We start from the raw sequence: 16,914 nt of genomic DNA on the forward strand, positions 1-16,914 counted from the left end.
TAGGAACGTAGCAATGACTTGTATATCTTGGAATTCCTCAAAAATTTTTAGGCTCAGTACAATTGCCGACATACATTGTGGGTATAGTTTTTTTGCACATTTTTTTCTGCTTATTTGACCAGCAAATAGTAAATCATTGTACCTTCCACAAAACAGGTGTTATGTGTTTGAAAGAGCAATCTATAAGCTACAAATTTCATGCACAGCAATGCTAAATATATCCAGTAGCTGAAGAGAAAAAAAAAGTTGTGGACGCATTCAAAATCGGCTGTTTTTCCACCGCAACGAAAGAGTTAAGGAGTACCGACGTGACGCTTCAGAGCCGAGATCCCTACATAAAAAGCTTCTTTTGTATATGGAGATATCTCCCAGGAAGTTTCAACAGTAACCATTCAATAAGGCATATTTTAAATCAATTTTAATCTTTGCATGCAAGAGAAAGCTCAGAACAGATACCCTTTCACCACTGGTATCACAATGACGCGTTGAGGGTTACTGGCTACTGGCTACTGTTGGCATGTGCTGGCTACTGTTGGCACGTGCTGCTCTGCCTTCTGTATCACTTCACAGTTTTGGGACTTACGCCATGCTGCAAGGATGCGTGCGGCCACGGCCTTCCTGGATACGCTCGCTCGCTCTAGCGGGCGCGCCCAGACCAGCCGTGAAGCGACGAGACCAGTGACGCCAAGAGTGCCATCCTGTCATGGCAGCTGCCCCGGTGTTCGTTTCGTCCAAATCGAAAACTGATAATTATTTACACTGCGGTCAACCATCTAATGTGCCATTCCAAGATTACTGGGCTGGTAGGCACACATAGTAGCGAAAAAAAAACAGAGCACGAAATTTTTTTGTGAATGTACTATTCAGTGAGAAATGAGCAGCCTGCTTACTAAACACACACGCTGTGAATCCTACAACTCGATATGTGCTAACACCAGTGGTTGATATGTGGCTTATACAGAACCTATGCGGAGTTTAGGAGAGAGACAGAAAGGGTGGAACTCACGTCAAATCCCTTGTCAGGGTCCCAGCCAACGTGTTGGATATGCCTGAAACATAAAGAAGGCAAAAGCCATAAGACAATAAAAAGTGCACACCCAAGCAGCAGACTTGGCCTGAATCCAAGCAATGCGAGCCTCCCAGCCCACAGACACTTTTTTTCCTCATTCAAATGAGCAAGAGTTGCAACATGGTCACACGTCGCGTGAACCCCCGCTACCGAAGAACGAGCAAGGCCAGGCGGGCAGGCGGACTAACTTGAAGTCCGTTGGGTTGCTGATGTCGGCCTTGGTGTATCTCCTCTCCTTCTCCTTCTTCCCGGGTTTCTTCTTGTCGGCTTTGGACTTCTTCTTGTGGTGCTGGCTTAGAATGCCATTTGTACCTTCGAGAGAGAGAGCGAAGTCCAAAGGAACCGTTCAAACCAAGTTTAAAATCTGTGTATTCACACCCCGAAGCTACACCCGGGATTTCAGGCACACTTTAGTAAGGAAGGACATGGACGAATATAGACCCCCAGGGTTTCTTTATCAGTCCCGAAAATTTTGTTTGCATAGCCATTCTTGTTTTCGCCTCCATCAAGAAAGAAGTCACAAGAAGCGGGAATCGAACCTTCATCATTTTGTCGCGAGACCCCCAGGGTTTCTTTATCAGCCACAAAAATTTTGTTCGCATAGCCATTCTTGTTTTCGCCTCCATCAAGAAAGCAGTCACAAGAAGCGGGAATCGAACCCTCACCATTTTGTTGAAAGGCCTTAGCCAGTGAGCTACTTTTGGTGCGATAGCTGTCAACCGACACATTTATTTATTTGCCTCTGGAAAAACTTATTTCACGTCATGAATTTTTTTTTTGAACCGGTTGACTAACCTGTACTTATTTATCCTCACTACGAAGGTGCAATAAATGAATAAAAACAGGAGGTCGTCTCAGGAGGTCGTGGCATAGGTCGTGGCATAGCCCGGAGGTCGTGGCATAGCCCGACGTTTGGTTTCAACCCTAAGCCAACTACTCCCAAAACACGAGAACATTCTAAGGTGTCCCTTCACTTCAGCAAACCCCGCTCAGGCTACAAGACCCAATGTGCTGGCGAGCTGCCAAGGACAACGCATGCACATGCACACACGCACAAAAAGCGAGTCAAGCAACGAAAAGACTGCGGCTCACTAGGACACGTAGGAATCTGGGGATCGTGTTTGGGGAACGCACGGTTGTTTCTGGCTGCCTCTTGTTGCCTGGTCCTCTCTTTCTCTGCAAGGGGAAAGAAAAAAAAAAAAAGTTGATGCCATTCCACTCAATGTGCAAGCTGTCGGAAGTGCAGAGCAGTAATTCGCCTTAATGGGATGTAGCGCCGTAATCCACTCACTGCTACCACCGAATGCAATTCAAATATACCGCCTCCCCTGTGCTTGCGCACCCCCAGCCTGAAACTGCGCTAGCGGAAGTTCTGTTCTTTTTGTGCTTGCTTTTCCTCCCGTACGTGCCGGCGTTGCACTGCCACCTTTTTTTTTTTTTTTTTCGCTTACTATCATGAAAACCAACCCAACGAGTGTTCCTAACTAAATGAACGCGGGCGCTGCCGGTTAATTATGTATGTTTTGGCTCAAATGTACCTACAGTTTCCTTTGTGCTAAACAACGGGGAGATGTATGACAATTGCCAGCGGTTCACGAGTTTCGAACCTCTGGGTTACGCCGCGACGACAGCCGCTACGATGGAACGCCTTCGGGCTCACTTGGGTCCAGCGAGCAAGCTACGACGACAAAGCGAGCCCCTAAAGTGCTCTGCACTTGCAATGGGCAACAGCAGGAAGACAAAAACATGAAGAAAAAGAATCTACTGAAACATGTGCCACAATATCCTCCTGCAGTGCACAGTAAAATGTGCTTCAAGAAGGAAATGTGCTTACATGTCTTCGGAAGCCACACTGCATACTTTTCTTTTTCATGGCGCGAAGACTGCCATTGATGATGCCATTTGAAAATTTTGAGCCTAACTTACATAGCCACATTAGCATGCCATGACATCAAGGCAGGGACCAGTTCTAGTGGTTTTATTCACATGCTTTGCCGTTAGATTGCAGAGATGCAAGTTGGAGGTGAAAAATGCCCTGGGTTAGAAAAAAGTAGCTAACATCACGCAACATTTGTGCTGCTACCTACGGTGGTGATAACCACAATGATAGAAATGATTACTGCAATACATAAACATGAAAATATATCTTAGTCCTTATTCTAGCATTACCAAAGCACCAGAACAGCGTTTGTAGTCATCAAGGGGGGGGGGGGGGGTACAATCGAAGGCAACAAATACAACCTCAGCGAAACCTGCCTCTGGAAGCACTGTTTCGAGTGGAACCTCGCTTAAGCCGCGATGAAAGGAGGAAGGAGGGAGGGGTGTATTGTCTTCTAAGCGCTCCAACAGATGTCAACACATTTTCCGCTCCCTGTCAAAGAAATTCCAATATGTCTAGGAGCCTCCTTTGTGACACACTGCTTGACACCGCCACGCGTTAAAATGTGCTCATTTCTTTGTCTGGCTCGCTGCCAAGTTCTGCAACTTTGACAGCCGTGTGCTTGTATCAAGGGTCGGAGCACCTTTTAGGACCATTCGCATGGTGAAACAAACAGTGCAAGCAAAACTAACAACACAGCTTAGAGGGATTGGATGTTGCGGTGGTCCATACAACTGAAAATTTGCTGGAAGACCTGTTGTCTGGCGTGTGAACGGCCATGACGTCAGTTACTGAGGTAGCTGACAACCCAAGTTAAACTTAAATTGCACAAAGTCTTGCATTAGCAATTTACGCAAAAACCGATGCAGAAACTGCAGCACTTAATCCTCAAAAGCAATCCTTCTCTATTTGTACGTCTAAAAGTAACTACTGAAAGCCCAACTCTAACTACTGCGGCTACTAAGGGTTACACATTCCAATTTTGTATTTTTAAATTCAGCCACTGCATTCAGGTCAGTCCAGTGGTTAATGATAAATGAATAGGATGTGGTGAAAATGCACTTGTTGCAATGTGATGCTTTGCACTAAGGCTCCTCTCCTACAGCAAATCAGTGCCACGCTCACCTTCAGCCAGCAAGCCTGGCTAAAAGAAGACTAGCTTAGCCTAACAAGGTGTACTGTCGAGTGAGTGGGTAAGTACATTTTAAAGTAGCTTCAGCGTGAAGGGAAACAAGGACACGTTTCTTTTCGCGCTCTGGCCATTTTAGCTTAGCCTGTTAGGAACCCAGGCATGAAAACCGCATTCAGTTGAACCACTCTAAAATTCATTGCAGCCCCATAATGCAAAATGCAAGCAAAAAACAAGGCTCTCCCTACCTTCACGTTTCTGCCGTCGATTCCGAAGTTTGTCTTCGACAGCGTTCCCGAAATTCGTCGCCTCGTCTTCGAACGCAAAGTTGAGACCTGCTTGGCAATCCTGCAAATGAGATTTACCAGGACGGAGTGAGAATTGACCCATTCGTCGTGCTAAAACGAAGGAAGGGGGCAAGGGGGCGGGGAGGGGGGGGGACATTTTACACGCTACAAGGCGTCGTTTACACAGCCACCGAATTATAAACACTTCCTGGCATTAACCTTTCCCGTCAACATTCTTTCAGTTATCCGTGCCCAAAATTCCACAACAGGTTCCTCTCATGTCAAAATATAGGAATGTCATGACACACAGCACTATTTTTTAACGATATCAGTTCGAGTGATGATGTTAATACACCTGCAGATGTCCTGTTTTTTGATTTCGGAAAACCTTTTGACAAAGTTCATAAGCAGCTATTCCAAAACTTTTGTGCCTAAACATTACCCCCTTGTTGTTAACTGCTTGAAAACCTTCTTAACTAACCACAATCAATTCATGCAGTTTAAACTAACAATTTTTCCTTGCCTACGTCCCCCATGGTTTCTGGAATGCCACAGGGCACTGTTGTTGGCACTCTTCTTTTTCTAATTGTGCGTTTTCATGGTCTGCAATGACATCACAGGAACCGACTGCTTTGCTATGGTCCCTAGAAAGATATTTCTAGGGACCATAGCTCTGCAGCCGATTGGGAGGCCTTGTTTGCTGTTAGTGAACCTAGATGGCGCCCCCATACCGTAGCAAGCCGTTATCTGCCTTTGGCACGGAGCAGGAATTTCTTCCTCCGTGGCCTTTGGTTTGTTTTTGACTGTATTTAAACCTGGCTTGTTTTTGTTCACGGAGAAAATAATCATTTCGTGAAACATAGTGCTCGCTTGACAAACATGGTCACGTAAGACACCGTTCCTCGCGTCAATCGGCAAGTGTAGACTGAGACAACCCCAAAGCCCCGCAGTCCCATGCAGCTAAAACAAGCATAGTGTGTGCAGTACCCACAGCAGTACGCATCGGCACTTTTGTTACGATTGCTTTTGCAACTTCCACTGTTTGTCCCACCATTCTTACGGCTTTGAAAAAAAAAAAAAAAAAAAAGTTCCCTAAATTTAAGCACAAATAGCTCATTCGGCAAGCTTATAAGCTCCGCCTAATTTGCGTTTGCTCTTGCCGCCCTCCGCCAATCCCAGAGCTGTCACATGTGACATCATAATTTCTGTTGTGGGAAATGAGCTCGTGGGTCGCAAGGCCATTCCCTTTTTTCCTAATTATGTAGCTTATTTGAACGAAGTTTATGTTAAAAGTGGTTTCAGTATGATTCTAACAAGGCAATCTTTTAAATGAACCAAATTTGTGTTTTCTCTTCATGGCTCCTTTAATGACCTGCCATCTAACATTCTCTCAAATGTAAGGCTTTTTACTGATGATTATGTTATTTATTGTTTTATCAAAAGTGAACATGATGTACATATTCTTCAATCAGATTTACCTCCCATTACAGAATGGTGCGAGAAATGGCTGATGATTATAAATGTTAACAAAACATTGCTCATCTCTTTCCATCGCCGCCAGACATACCCATTCCATAACTACTTCCTGAATGGGTCAGTTATATCATCTCTTTCTTCATATAAATACTTGGGCGTAACCTTTTCTCAAAACCTGTCGTGGTCTGTTCACATTACACATATAACAAACGAAGCTAACCAGGTCCTCAGCTACATACGACGTACCCTCAAACTCACCCTAGTCGCTGTTAAAATGCTAGCCTATACTACTCTTTTGCGACCCAAACTGGAGTACGCATGTGCAGTTTGGGACCTTCATCAATCTAACCTTTCACCATGCATTGAGAACCGGACCAAATCGTGCTGCCCGGTTAATTTTTAATGGCTGCTTATGCCACACCAGCGTGACCGACCTTAAATCTAAAGCTAACCTACCAAATCTTTCAACAAGACACAAAACTGCCCGCATATATTTGTACCATAAATTCTATCACTCATCTCTTGGTAACTCTGTCATTACGCATGCTCACTGCCACTCATGCTGTACCAATCACCCAAAAGCGGTTTACCCGCCGCATGTGCATACTTCTGTGCATCTTCATTCTTTCTTTATTCAAACAGCCATAGACTGGAACGACCTCCCCATTCAAGCCACGCACCACTTCGATGGCGCCAATTTCAAATCAGCCATCGAACGCATCATCCTTTTAGAAGATTGACGACCTCATGTAATACCCCTCCCTAGGGACATTTGAGGATGTAATAAATAAAAAAATAAATAAATAACAGTATATATTGGTAATGCAGGTCCCGCTTACTTGTCAAGGCACTCTGACCAATGCCCTTCAGCAGGGTGGCCAGATGTAGCCAAGCGAACGAGCAAATTATCACTCCAAAAGAAGCCCCCCCCCCCCCCGAGAAACACCACACAACTTTTCTGAGATCGCCCAAAGAAGCAGGAGTTCCCTAAATGCTCACACTCATGAAAGAAGTGTAATAATTATAATATTACAACCATATCACTCAAAAATGATTGTAAAGTAAATATTTACATTAAATCTTTTGTCTTGTGAAAATATCTAACTACGGACCTAGGCACTTTTGCAATAGTCTCCCAGGTGGTCTTCACACTGTTTAATGCACAATACGCAGCCACGTAACCACGCAAGCGCGTAATAACGCCTTACTTGCCGATTCCCCAAAGCATGTTTCGTTTCGTACTTCCACAAAACACAGACACTGTTGAATGTGTTCCAACTCATCTGGAAATCTCCAGTTACCACTTCAGCTGAACCATGTGCGTTTTAGGTGCGGACCACTTTAGGGACTCAGCTTGTTGTTGTAGCTCGTCCGCGGTCACGGCATCTATCCACCGCAGTCCCCCTGGCAAACCAAGGCTTCGAAAAGATACCCGCTCGTCCCTCATTTCAGCCTTTCGGCCAAGAATTAAAAGGATACTTAAACAAGAGGTTTATAGAAGCAGAACTGTTTGAAACTCCTGGAACCGCAGGCACTGGTCATGCATTTCCCCTTTATGTAGCAAACTGCAGGTACATTTGAGGCAAAATATATGTACAGAACCGGCAGTCCGTGTTCCCATTTAGTTAGGAATGCTCACCGGGTTGGTTTTTATGACAGTAAGCGAGAAAAAGTGGTGCGGAAGAAAAAAATCAACGGGTTCAAAACGGTGCAGAAACGTGAGAGATGAAAGCAGGCACAAAAAGAACAGAACTTCCGTTTGCGCTGTTCCACGCAGAACAAGAAACAAAAGATGAAGGAAAAGGATGCGAGTTGTCCCAGGAGAATGCGCGCGAGTGCAGCGAAGGTGGGAAAATTGAACTGCATTGAACAAAGCCACGTTCAATTCATCAAGACAGGAGTGAGACAGGTGGTAGCAAAAGCGGAGAACGACGCCACAGCCCCCCTGGCGAATCACTGCACCGCACTTGACAGCTTTCACGTTGAGTGGAACTGCTGTAACTTTTTTTTATTTGGAAACCTGTGTAACAGCACCCACAGCAGCAGCATCGTCACGGGTAGGGTGGTAAGGGGAGGGGAGTGCGAAGTTGGCTACCAGGCTCGAATGCCAGCATTCTGCCCGTGTCTCCTTTCTCCGTGGCCGTGCCATGCCGCATTTATGGGAACGGGCTGCCCGCCTCTTTACGCGACGGCCCTGCCTACAGCTGCATTATCTTTACAATCGGTGGAAAGACCTTTCAGCGGCACCTCGAAGATTGAGGCTATAGCAAGCACACGTCAGAGTCCTTTCACTTTGCGGAACACTTACTGAAAAACAAAATTTAATAAAAAGCAACTTGCTTTCAAAATTAGGAAACGCAACCTGGGTAATATTTGTATACATTTTTTTTAGTTTTTCTTTTTAAGACTTATGGCAGCAGCCACAAGGTCTTGAGGGCCATTTTGCCTTTCTGCCGACAGATGCTGTCAGGGCTAGTCAGCCTTCCCCGCGCTTCCTCCTTCCCCGTTTGCCCCAGCGCAGGGGAAGGGGGAAGGGGGGGGGGGGCAACTGCGGACCGGATTTTGATACATGGGGCCTACAGGGAGTGTCGCAACTGGTATATATTGAGCAACTCTGAGCGTACATGTATAGGTGCGCCTCAGCATAGGGTTCTTCCTTCTGTTTCGATACCGTGCGCTCGACATCGGCACCGCTGAAGGGCACCGCCAACAACAACAGAGCAAACTCTGCTACATTTCCTCGAGACCACTTTGACCCATTGCGCCCGTGAAATCAACCACGTCTACGTAGAATTTTTTCAGAGTATTTCACGGGGAACGTGCTAGTGAACGTCGCGAGCGCTACAACGATATTTTCACCAAAAATGCAACTAAGCCCCCCAAAAAGCGACGAGCGGCTGGAAAAATCTGCAAGCTACTCGGTGCAAAAAAAGAAGCCAGAATCTGGTTATGACAAGTGGAACTGGCAACTCTGTCTCTCAGTCAAAATGCCTCGCTTAGTCAATTAGACTTTGGCAACACACTCGTCACTAGAGGCCGGATTTTTAGGCACTGAAAAAGCACGTTCTAGGTGACAAAAGCAGGTAGGCAAAATAACGTTTTAGGCTTCCGACGTTGGAAATATAGGCACGATAAATTTTTACATTTAAACATTTTTACATTTAAACGAAGACATGTGCGACCTGCATCTACAATAAGAAAACCAAACTTGCTATTGTTCATGATGGCACGAAGGCGCCAACAGTTATGAACATAGCCATTCAACTGTCCCACAAAACTTCTAAAATAACGGCCATCCAATGGCTGAATTCAACAAGCGCAGTTCTTAAATTCGTGTTCAATGGCCACTGTCGCTTGCTCGAGCGTCGCATGTAGTAAAACAGGCGTGAAAAAGAAAACTTCAGAGCTGGGAACACTGATTCAAAAAAGCGCTATACTCGGATGCAAGTTAAAGGAGCACTGACGCCAATTTTCGGCGTTAATATTATTGCACAGTTCGCTTCCTTCACTCAACAGTATACCCTGGGTGAAATATGACCGGCCTGCGACGCGAAGAACATAGTTTAATTGGATCTCATTTATCGCGCCGATGGAGCAGCGCGCGGAGCGGCACTCAGCAAATGGACATCAGCGTGACAACATCCAGGGAGAGCCAAAAGAAGTGACGCGGCAGCGCTCGTCAAAAGCTCGTGACGTCACTTTGTGCGCGCGGCCCCACGAGCGGCGAGCGGGCGCAACACCCTCTCAAGCGGGTACCGGTGACGTCCGCACAAAACGGTGAGGTCAGGACGGGATTCTGTCATATGCGCCGTTCGGGATGAAAGCGCGGGAATTTGAAACAAACGATTTTCAGGCCGTTCAATGTAATTAACTATCCCGCGCTGAAGTATTTGAAGTGCTGTTTCAGGTTCGCCAGACCATTAAGCATGGATAAAAGCAATAAAAGTGTAACATAAAATTTTCCTGTCAGTGCTCCTTTAAGAACGGCAATAGCTGATGTATTGTATTCCTCCATTGAAGTAACGGCCCCAGATGTCAGCGTGGTCACGTGTTTAGAAAGGAGATTGCGCTTAATGCATGCCATCGCCTGCTTTTTCTCACGTAGTTGGTTGTCATTGCTGCAGTTTTCAAGCAGATTAAGTCTGAAAAATCACTGAAACGACTCGAGTCATGTTCAAAATACTCTCAGTAAGGCGTGCTTTGCGCCGCCACACAGAGAAATAGCCGCCTGCGGTGATGAGGCGCAGTGGGAACTTCCACTGTCGTTCTTAGTTTGTACCTGAGTATGGTTGATGTTTTCCTGACGCAATTTGATTACGACGCAACAGAAACAGACACAAATAATAAACGCAAGCGAGACTACGACTTATAAAGAAATCATTACGCTCTTACATGAAGACTGTTAGGTACAACTGTAGCAATTTTCCCATTTGCAATGATATACAAATTGAACGATCAACATGTCCCAACATTTCCAAATACACTTCCACGCACTTGAAGGGCATCTTTCAAAAGGTCTTTAGCCACCGAAAAGATTTTTTACGGAAAAGTGCATTTTAGAGCCAACCGGCAAGGGTAATGTTAAGGCGCAGTGATGTTTTGCCATTGGGTCTTCATTATAGAAATGATGCGCTAGTGAAGGCGTGTTCCATACTCAACCGTTGCATTGCAAATACAGTTGGATTTGAGCATGCGTGTAGAAATGAGGATGCGACTGTTCATGATTGAAGAAATCTGTTTTGAGAACACGTGGAACGTAGTCTCAGATCCACTGTGTGAATTGTGGAAACAGTAGCAAAATACCACCATCTCAAGATTTTTTAAAAATTAAAAATGGCACCTCTTGTCGCTGAGAATGAGCGTCCCATTGTAATCATGCCAGTGGTTGTTTTCTGGGAGTTGGCTGACCTAGAGTTCTGAACAGTCAACGCTGCCCGGTAACGTGAATATGGATCTCAAACTGGATCCAAAAGCGAAACTTGCGCTATATAGTGTTCATATAGGCACCAATATTAAAAAGCGCAGAGTAGTGATTCGCCAAAATAGGCTGTGGCGCCGTTATGCGCTCACTCGTACCACCCATCACGCTCTTTGTTGCCCTGTCTCATTCCTCTCCTGGTGAATTCAACGGAGGTTTGTCCAACACATTTCAAATTTCTCGCCTTCGCAGTGCTCGTGAGCCTCTTGCCTGAAACTGTACCAGTTGGAGTTCTGTTATTTTTGTGTTAGCTTTTTCTCCCGCACGTGCCAGCGTTGCACTGCCACTTTTTTTTTTTTTTTTGCTTACTATAGTAAAAACCAACCTAACAAGCGTTCCTAACTAAATGAACGTGGGCGCTGCTTGATAATTGCGTACATTTTGCCTCAAATGTACCCAGTTTTCTTTGCGCTAAACGATGGGGAGATGTATGACAAGCACCAGCGGTTCACGAGTTTTGAACGCTTACGACTACATAAACCGCTTGGCTTTCGAAGCGTCTGTGGTACGCCGGGACAACAGCCGCTACGACGGAATGCCGTGGGGCTCTACTTGGGTCCAGCGAGCGAGCTACTACGACAAGGCGAGCCCCTAAAGTGCTCTGCACTTAAAATAGGCATAGAAATTAGTTATTGATAGAAATTTTTATGCATATAGGCACAAAGTCAAAATAGGCATTTATAGGCACTATAAAAACACCATAAAAGCCCTTAACCTCAATTCATGCTCATATATCAACAAGGCACGATAGGAGCACAAGGAACAGAATAGGCATTTGCCTAAATTCCGGTCTCTACTCATAAGTATTTCAGTCATGAAAGACATTCTTTGTTAAATGAAATAACAACACAAGAAATGTTAAAAAGCTTTCATCTCTTGCAAACAAAGGGAACGATAAAAACATTGCCATCAATGTGTTAACTGCATGATAGCGTCCAAGTGACGTGATCAGTTGGATTTCGAGGTACCACTACAATCGTCCCAGTCACGTTTTTTGGTAGTGGCTTTCGTCGGTAACTGCCAACCGTACAAGACAAGCCCATGTGACATCGCCAAGATTGGATGAGAAAACGCCTGGTTAATCCCCACTGCTTTATTTGTTTTCCTGCATACGCAGATTAAATGGTTCTGCATTAAAAGCGGTATCGTTGCTATCGGGACCAAGCAGTTGTTTTTTAATGAACCAAGCTTAGTTTTTTTGTCGGCATTCTACCTCTAGCTACCAATTAATAAAAAAACATTTTGCCAGCTGTTATGGGGATCCTCCAGCCTAGGGGCCCCTCTTAAAATAGGTTCCAAGAATATAGACGAACTGCACACAGAAACACAAGCTACAAAAAAGATGAAGGAAGCTCACACTAATGCGCAAGACTTGAAGGTAGTGAAGCTGTACACAACCTTCACGACCATCACGACGGTTTTAAGTCCGCGATTGCAGCCAATTTCCTTCTTCGCTGCCGCAATGACCTTTACTCCATCACTGCTGCTATGAGTGTGAGCTGCCTTCACTTTTTTGGAAGTGATAATCATTGGACATCACCTTGGAAAGGCGTACGCTATGACGAGTCTCTCTCGTACCGAGCAAGTGTTGCCACGATTATGGCGAACGCTGGAGTTTTTGTTTCAGCCTGTCTAGGCCAATCTCCCTAAGAGGCTACCGTATAAACCGGAATATAGGTCGAGTTTTTTCCCAAAAAAATCCGCACAAAAGTCACCCCCCCCTCTTATATAGCGGTCATTGGCAGAATGTAAATCGTTGTCTGGCAACAACGTGCAAGCGTAGTCCGTCGCCAATTGCCATCGCCATTCGTGTCGGACTGCTCTCTCGCTCTATCAGGCCTTTATTTGATTTCGCTTTTCTCTAGTTTTTCGTCTTTTACTCGTCTATTACGCGTGCGTGCGTACATTTCTGTACGTCTCTGTTCCGAGATAAGTGGCGGCAGTCGACGCCAGTTTACCGCGGCGTTTAAGCTGGCGGCGATTGAGTCACCGAGCAGAATGGGAATATGGCGGTGTAACGCCAGTTTGGCGTTTCAGAGAAAAGTGTGCAGTACTCGGAGCCAGAAAGCTAAGCTGTGCGCGTGCAACCCCTGAAACCGATCGTTCTGTGGACGTCAAGCGGTGCACCCCGAGTTGGAGAACAAAGTGGCGGACTTCGTCCGGGAACTTTGTCCGGGAACTTCGTTCACGATCGCTCCGGAGGCCATGCGCGGACCGGCTCCGCGAACTGTACAATGAGTGGATAGCCGGCGACAACAAAAAGACCTATACGGGCCAGTTGCGACCGGGTCAAGCTGGGTGTCCTTCTCTGGGCAGTCGCTGCCCGACGACATGGTTACACGAGCGTTCAGGAAGTGCTCCATCAGCAACGCGCCTGATGGCATGGAAGATGACAGTGCGAAGCAGTCATCATCGGACGACTCTGAGAGCTCGGACGAGTGACTTCGGCAGGCATAGTGAGTGGCAGTGACGGACGGGCGTCAAAAATAAATATAGACATTGTGAGCGCGCTTCTGTGCCGAATTATTTTTTTTTGTCAACTTTTCCCACCTCAAGGTAGGGGGTCGACCTATATACCGGGTCGACCTATAATCCGGTTTATACGGTATGTTTGTTTAGACAAACGTGCGCCGGGGACACTGGATGGTCGCCGCGAGGCACGCACATACGAGCTCTTGGCCTTTTCTTTTGCTGTATTCGGGTGGTCGCTCTGATACTCCGACTCGGAGTACGCCGATGCAGACACTTCCACCAATCTGAGCATGAGTCACCGCTCCCAACCGAATGTGCACCCGATCTTGGAGCAGCAAGCGACCGTGGTGCGGCCAGCACGGCTACTGCAAACAGCCAGGCCCACCAAGGTGTTTCAACAAATGGCGGCCTTCAGAACGGACATGTCCTTTCCGACATAAAGCGTAGATGCCTTCAGTAATAGCACGAGAATCAAAAACGTCGAAACGCGACCACAACAAACCGCTGGCATGGGCTCAGCGAACGCTACTGACTAGGCAGGTGGGTATGGGTGAGTATCGGCGGCGGCCGGGATCACATGACGATCGCCTCCAGATTTCGGCGGTGCTCACATTTCGAAGCCAGAGTAGTCGGAGGCACTCGGAGTGGAGGACGACGCTCTGAGACGACCAACCGAACATTCATCAAGCGCTCGATTTCGACCACCCGAACACAGAGCAGCTTTCCGGAGTGTTTCGAAGCGCTCTAAAACGACCACCCGAATACAGCATTTGTTTTTTAACTGCCAGGCGGTCGCCGCTAGGCACGCACCAAGAGCCACACAGCCTAAGACGTCGGTGAAACTTTATAACTGCTTCATAATAAGTTTCAAAGTAAGGTGTTGCCCCCACTCACGTCTGCCTCGAATGTGTGGAAGTATGGGAGCTGGATCCTGTACTTGAACTCTATGAACAGCTCCTGTTCCCAGGCAAAGTCCATCCTCTGTAAGAGAAACGGGGCGATATATAAACAGGCAATTCGCACAATAATGAAATGCCGATTTAATGAGCTCACATAACACTGGTGGAGTTAAATGCAACGCATCAAAGAAAAAATAAAAGTAGCGATGTGGTGTTAACTACAAGACTTTCTGGCCTAAAGAAAAAAGAAAACTTGCTTGCAAGGGCGTCTAGAAAACAGAAACGTCTTTTTGCTACCCATGTTTTCTAAAAAAAAGGATATCAGCTAGTGGTGTACATCGACAATATGCATACATAGGAAATGGATGTACACCGCACCTGGTGACCACACTTCTCTGATAAATTAGAAAAAGGCAAGAAGACCTGTGTGACTGAAAGGGAACATTTTCTGCCCTACGCTGTCACGGCAGAGATTCTGAACAGATAAATTCCCCAGCTGCTAGTACGTCTCGCATGGTCCCAACGTCGCGATGCCTCACTCTCCGTTAAAAAAATGAATACGACGAAAACGACAGGAAAAGAAATTCTGACCTCCACATTCAATTTAACATCCTTAGTTCTGGCTAAAAAATCATGCACCCCTTCATCTAACGATGACGACAGTTTAACGGGGATCTTTCTTGCGAGCGGCTACTTGCTTGTCGTCTGAGTTTGGACTCTCACTCGCTGAGCTTTGACTCAGATCGCACGCAGTTTGGACTTTGGATCGCAGCAGCTTTGACAGTGACCCTGAGCCATTTGATTTCGCCCGAAGCAAGCTTTGCATTCAACCACTGTCGTCGTTGCGCGGAGGGGAGCATGATTTTTCTGTTTTTGCAAGTCCACGCATCTCTCTCTAAATCCAAACTGCTCCGACCGTATCGAAATGGCGCAATCGGACAGACGTCAGCTTCACAACATGAGGGACCCAAGTTCGATTCCGACCACAGGAAGCGTTTTTTCCCTTTTACTTCACCCACGATCACCATCATCGTCAGAGAAAGTTAAAAGTTGGCTTTCCTGGAGCGCGTTTTCGACACGCCATGAGCCTTGAGTGAGGCGTAGAAAGCTTCGCTTTAAAAAAATGAAAACCTGAGGTACCCATAGCGCCCCTTGCCCCCCGCACATTGGACCCACGCTCCAAAGCGAGGTGTGGTTGAGGACCAGTGGACTGCGCACTCACGTCGAAGTCGAACAGGCGGATGTAAAAGGCCCGGGCAATGTTGTCCTTGATGAAACAAGCAACACCGCAGCAGCGGCGCTGCCACCGGTCGTGCCTCGGGGGTGGTCCCGACTGGTAGACTTCCGCGACGCCCATCGCGAGCACCTGCCACAACCAAAACGCCAATTTTCAGCAAACGCGCGACTATACAACTCAGAAGAGGTCATCGACAAGTGTCACAACACAGTACACTGTGCGCCTCTCTAGGAAAAATCGCGCACACACTTCTAGCCGTTCTCGAACCGTCCGGGTCACCTCCCGGCCGATTGCACACAACCACTCGCTCAAGAAAACGGGACGTGGACGACAATTCACAGAAATGACTAAGCTTCAAACAAAAAAGGCTATCTGGAACACGACCGCGCAGAATAAGGAAGTAAACGAAAAGAAAAAAAGGGGAAGAGAAACACAGAAGCGCCGTATGCTCCCGTCGTATTCTCGTTTTATTTTTTTTTACCTCATGCTCTTATTCTGCGTCACGCTGAGGTTAGAAGCGTGCCATCTGTTCGTTCTCTACCTGCAGCTCCGTCACCGCTTTCCATTTTCCTTTTTTTTTTCATTTTACAGTTGAACCTCGTTATAACAAAGTAGTATCGGGACAGAAAATTAGTTCGTTATATCCAATATTCATTATAACAGTACAGTTAAAAACAGGCTGTAACAAATGGACAATCTGGCTTGTGCAAAAATACTTGATACAAAAATGCATTTTTTTAGGCTTCCAACCCCCTCTATAAACAAGGTAACCCTTACCTTTCTTCTTGCTGCATTTCAAGCTGAATGAGCCAGAAATTACAACAAAACAAGGTTCACTTTACAAAACAGGCCGGCGTCTTTATTTATTCGATGAAGGATGAAAACTCCATCCTGCTCCGAGCAGGATGGAGTTTTCCACAGTGTCCACGAACAAAAGGGGCTTTGTACGTCTGCAGTTTCGGACGCCACAGGGTTTTTCAAAGTAGCTTCTCAGCCTCCTGGTCAAATATTTCTTCGTTATATTCGATGTCACATGCGGCTCACCATTTCAGTTTCATTATAAAAGAATAAGCGCCACTAAAATGAAGCGTGACCAACCAAGGATCGTATTTAGTTTGCAATAGCCGACAATTCGCTATTATCAGTGTTGATTATAACGAGGTTCAACTGTACTACGCTCTGAAAAGAACAGGCAAGCAGTAGCACCTTTCCATAAACGGAGCGAAAGCTTTCGGCAGACTTTGTGCTCGTGGCTTGCATCTATGTATCTTCCAGCCTTGTTGGCATGAACACTGTCCACTCCAATCAGACTAGCCAGGATTTTGTTACGCAAGCTGACAATGAGCAATTTTTTATCATTTACCCCCCCCCCCCCCAAATTCCTGAAAAAAAAGATGACACCAACTGCAACTGTCACTCATGAGAGATAACAGAACTTTGTCCACGTTTGAAGCGCATCAAGCAACATCAAATGATGAATACAGTGAA

The 16,914-nt window shown here is 46.2% G+C and overlaps 1 protein-coding gene across 2 annotated transcripts in view; it reads right to left on the reverse strand.

Annotated features, from left to right (window-relative positions):
• The window catches only part of LOC144159079 (uncharacterized), a 44,578-nt gene that overhangs the window by 24,217 nt on the left and 3,447 nt on the right, over positions 1 to 16,914 (reverse strand). Inside the window, exons 2-7 of one of the 2 annotated variants that reach the window (XM_077690344.1) lie at positions 15,412 to 15,555; positions 14,185 to 14,271; positions 4,326 to 4,425; positions 2,204 to 2,245; positions 1,258 to 1,381; positions 1,007 to 1,049 (exon numbers count right to left, since the gene is read on the reverse strand). In XM_077690344.1, coding sequence (XP_077546470.1) covers positions 1,007 to 1,049; positions 1,258 to 1,381; positions 2,204 to 2,245; positions 4,326 to 4,425; positions 14,185 to 14,271; positions 15,412 to 15,555 — 540 coding nt within the window. Of the gene's footprint in view, positions 1 to 1,006; positions 1,050 to 1,257; positions 1,382 to 2,161; positions 2,246 to 4,325; positions 4,426 to 14,184; positions 14,272 to 15,411; positions 15,556 to 16,914 lie in introns of both variants that reach the window. The other variant, XM_077690342.1, reaches the window with a different exon arrangement.

Source organism: Haemaphysalis longicornis, unplaced genomic scaffold, assembly GCF_048455015.1.
Source record: "Haemaphysalis longicornis isolate Haplotype H1 unplaced genomic scaffold, Haemaphysalis longicornis Haplotype H1 scaffold_10, whole genome shotgun sequence".
In the NCBI taxonomy this organism is placed as follows: Eukaryota; Metazoa; Arthropoda; class Arachnida; order Ixodida; family Ixodidae; genus Haemaphysalis; species Haemaphysalis longicornis.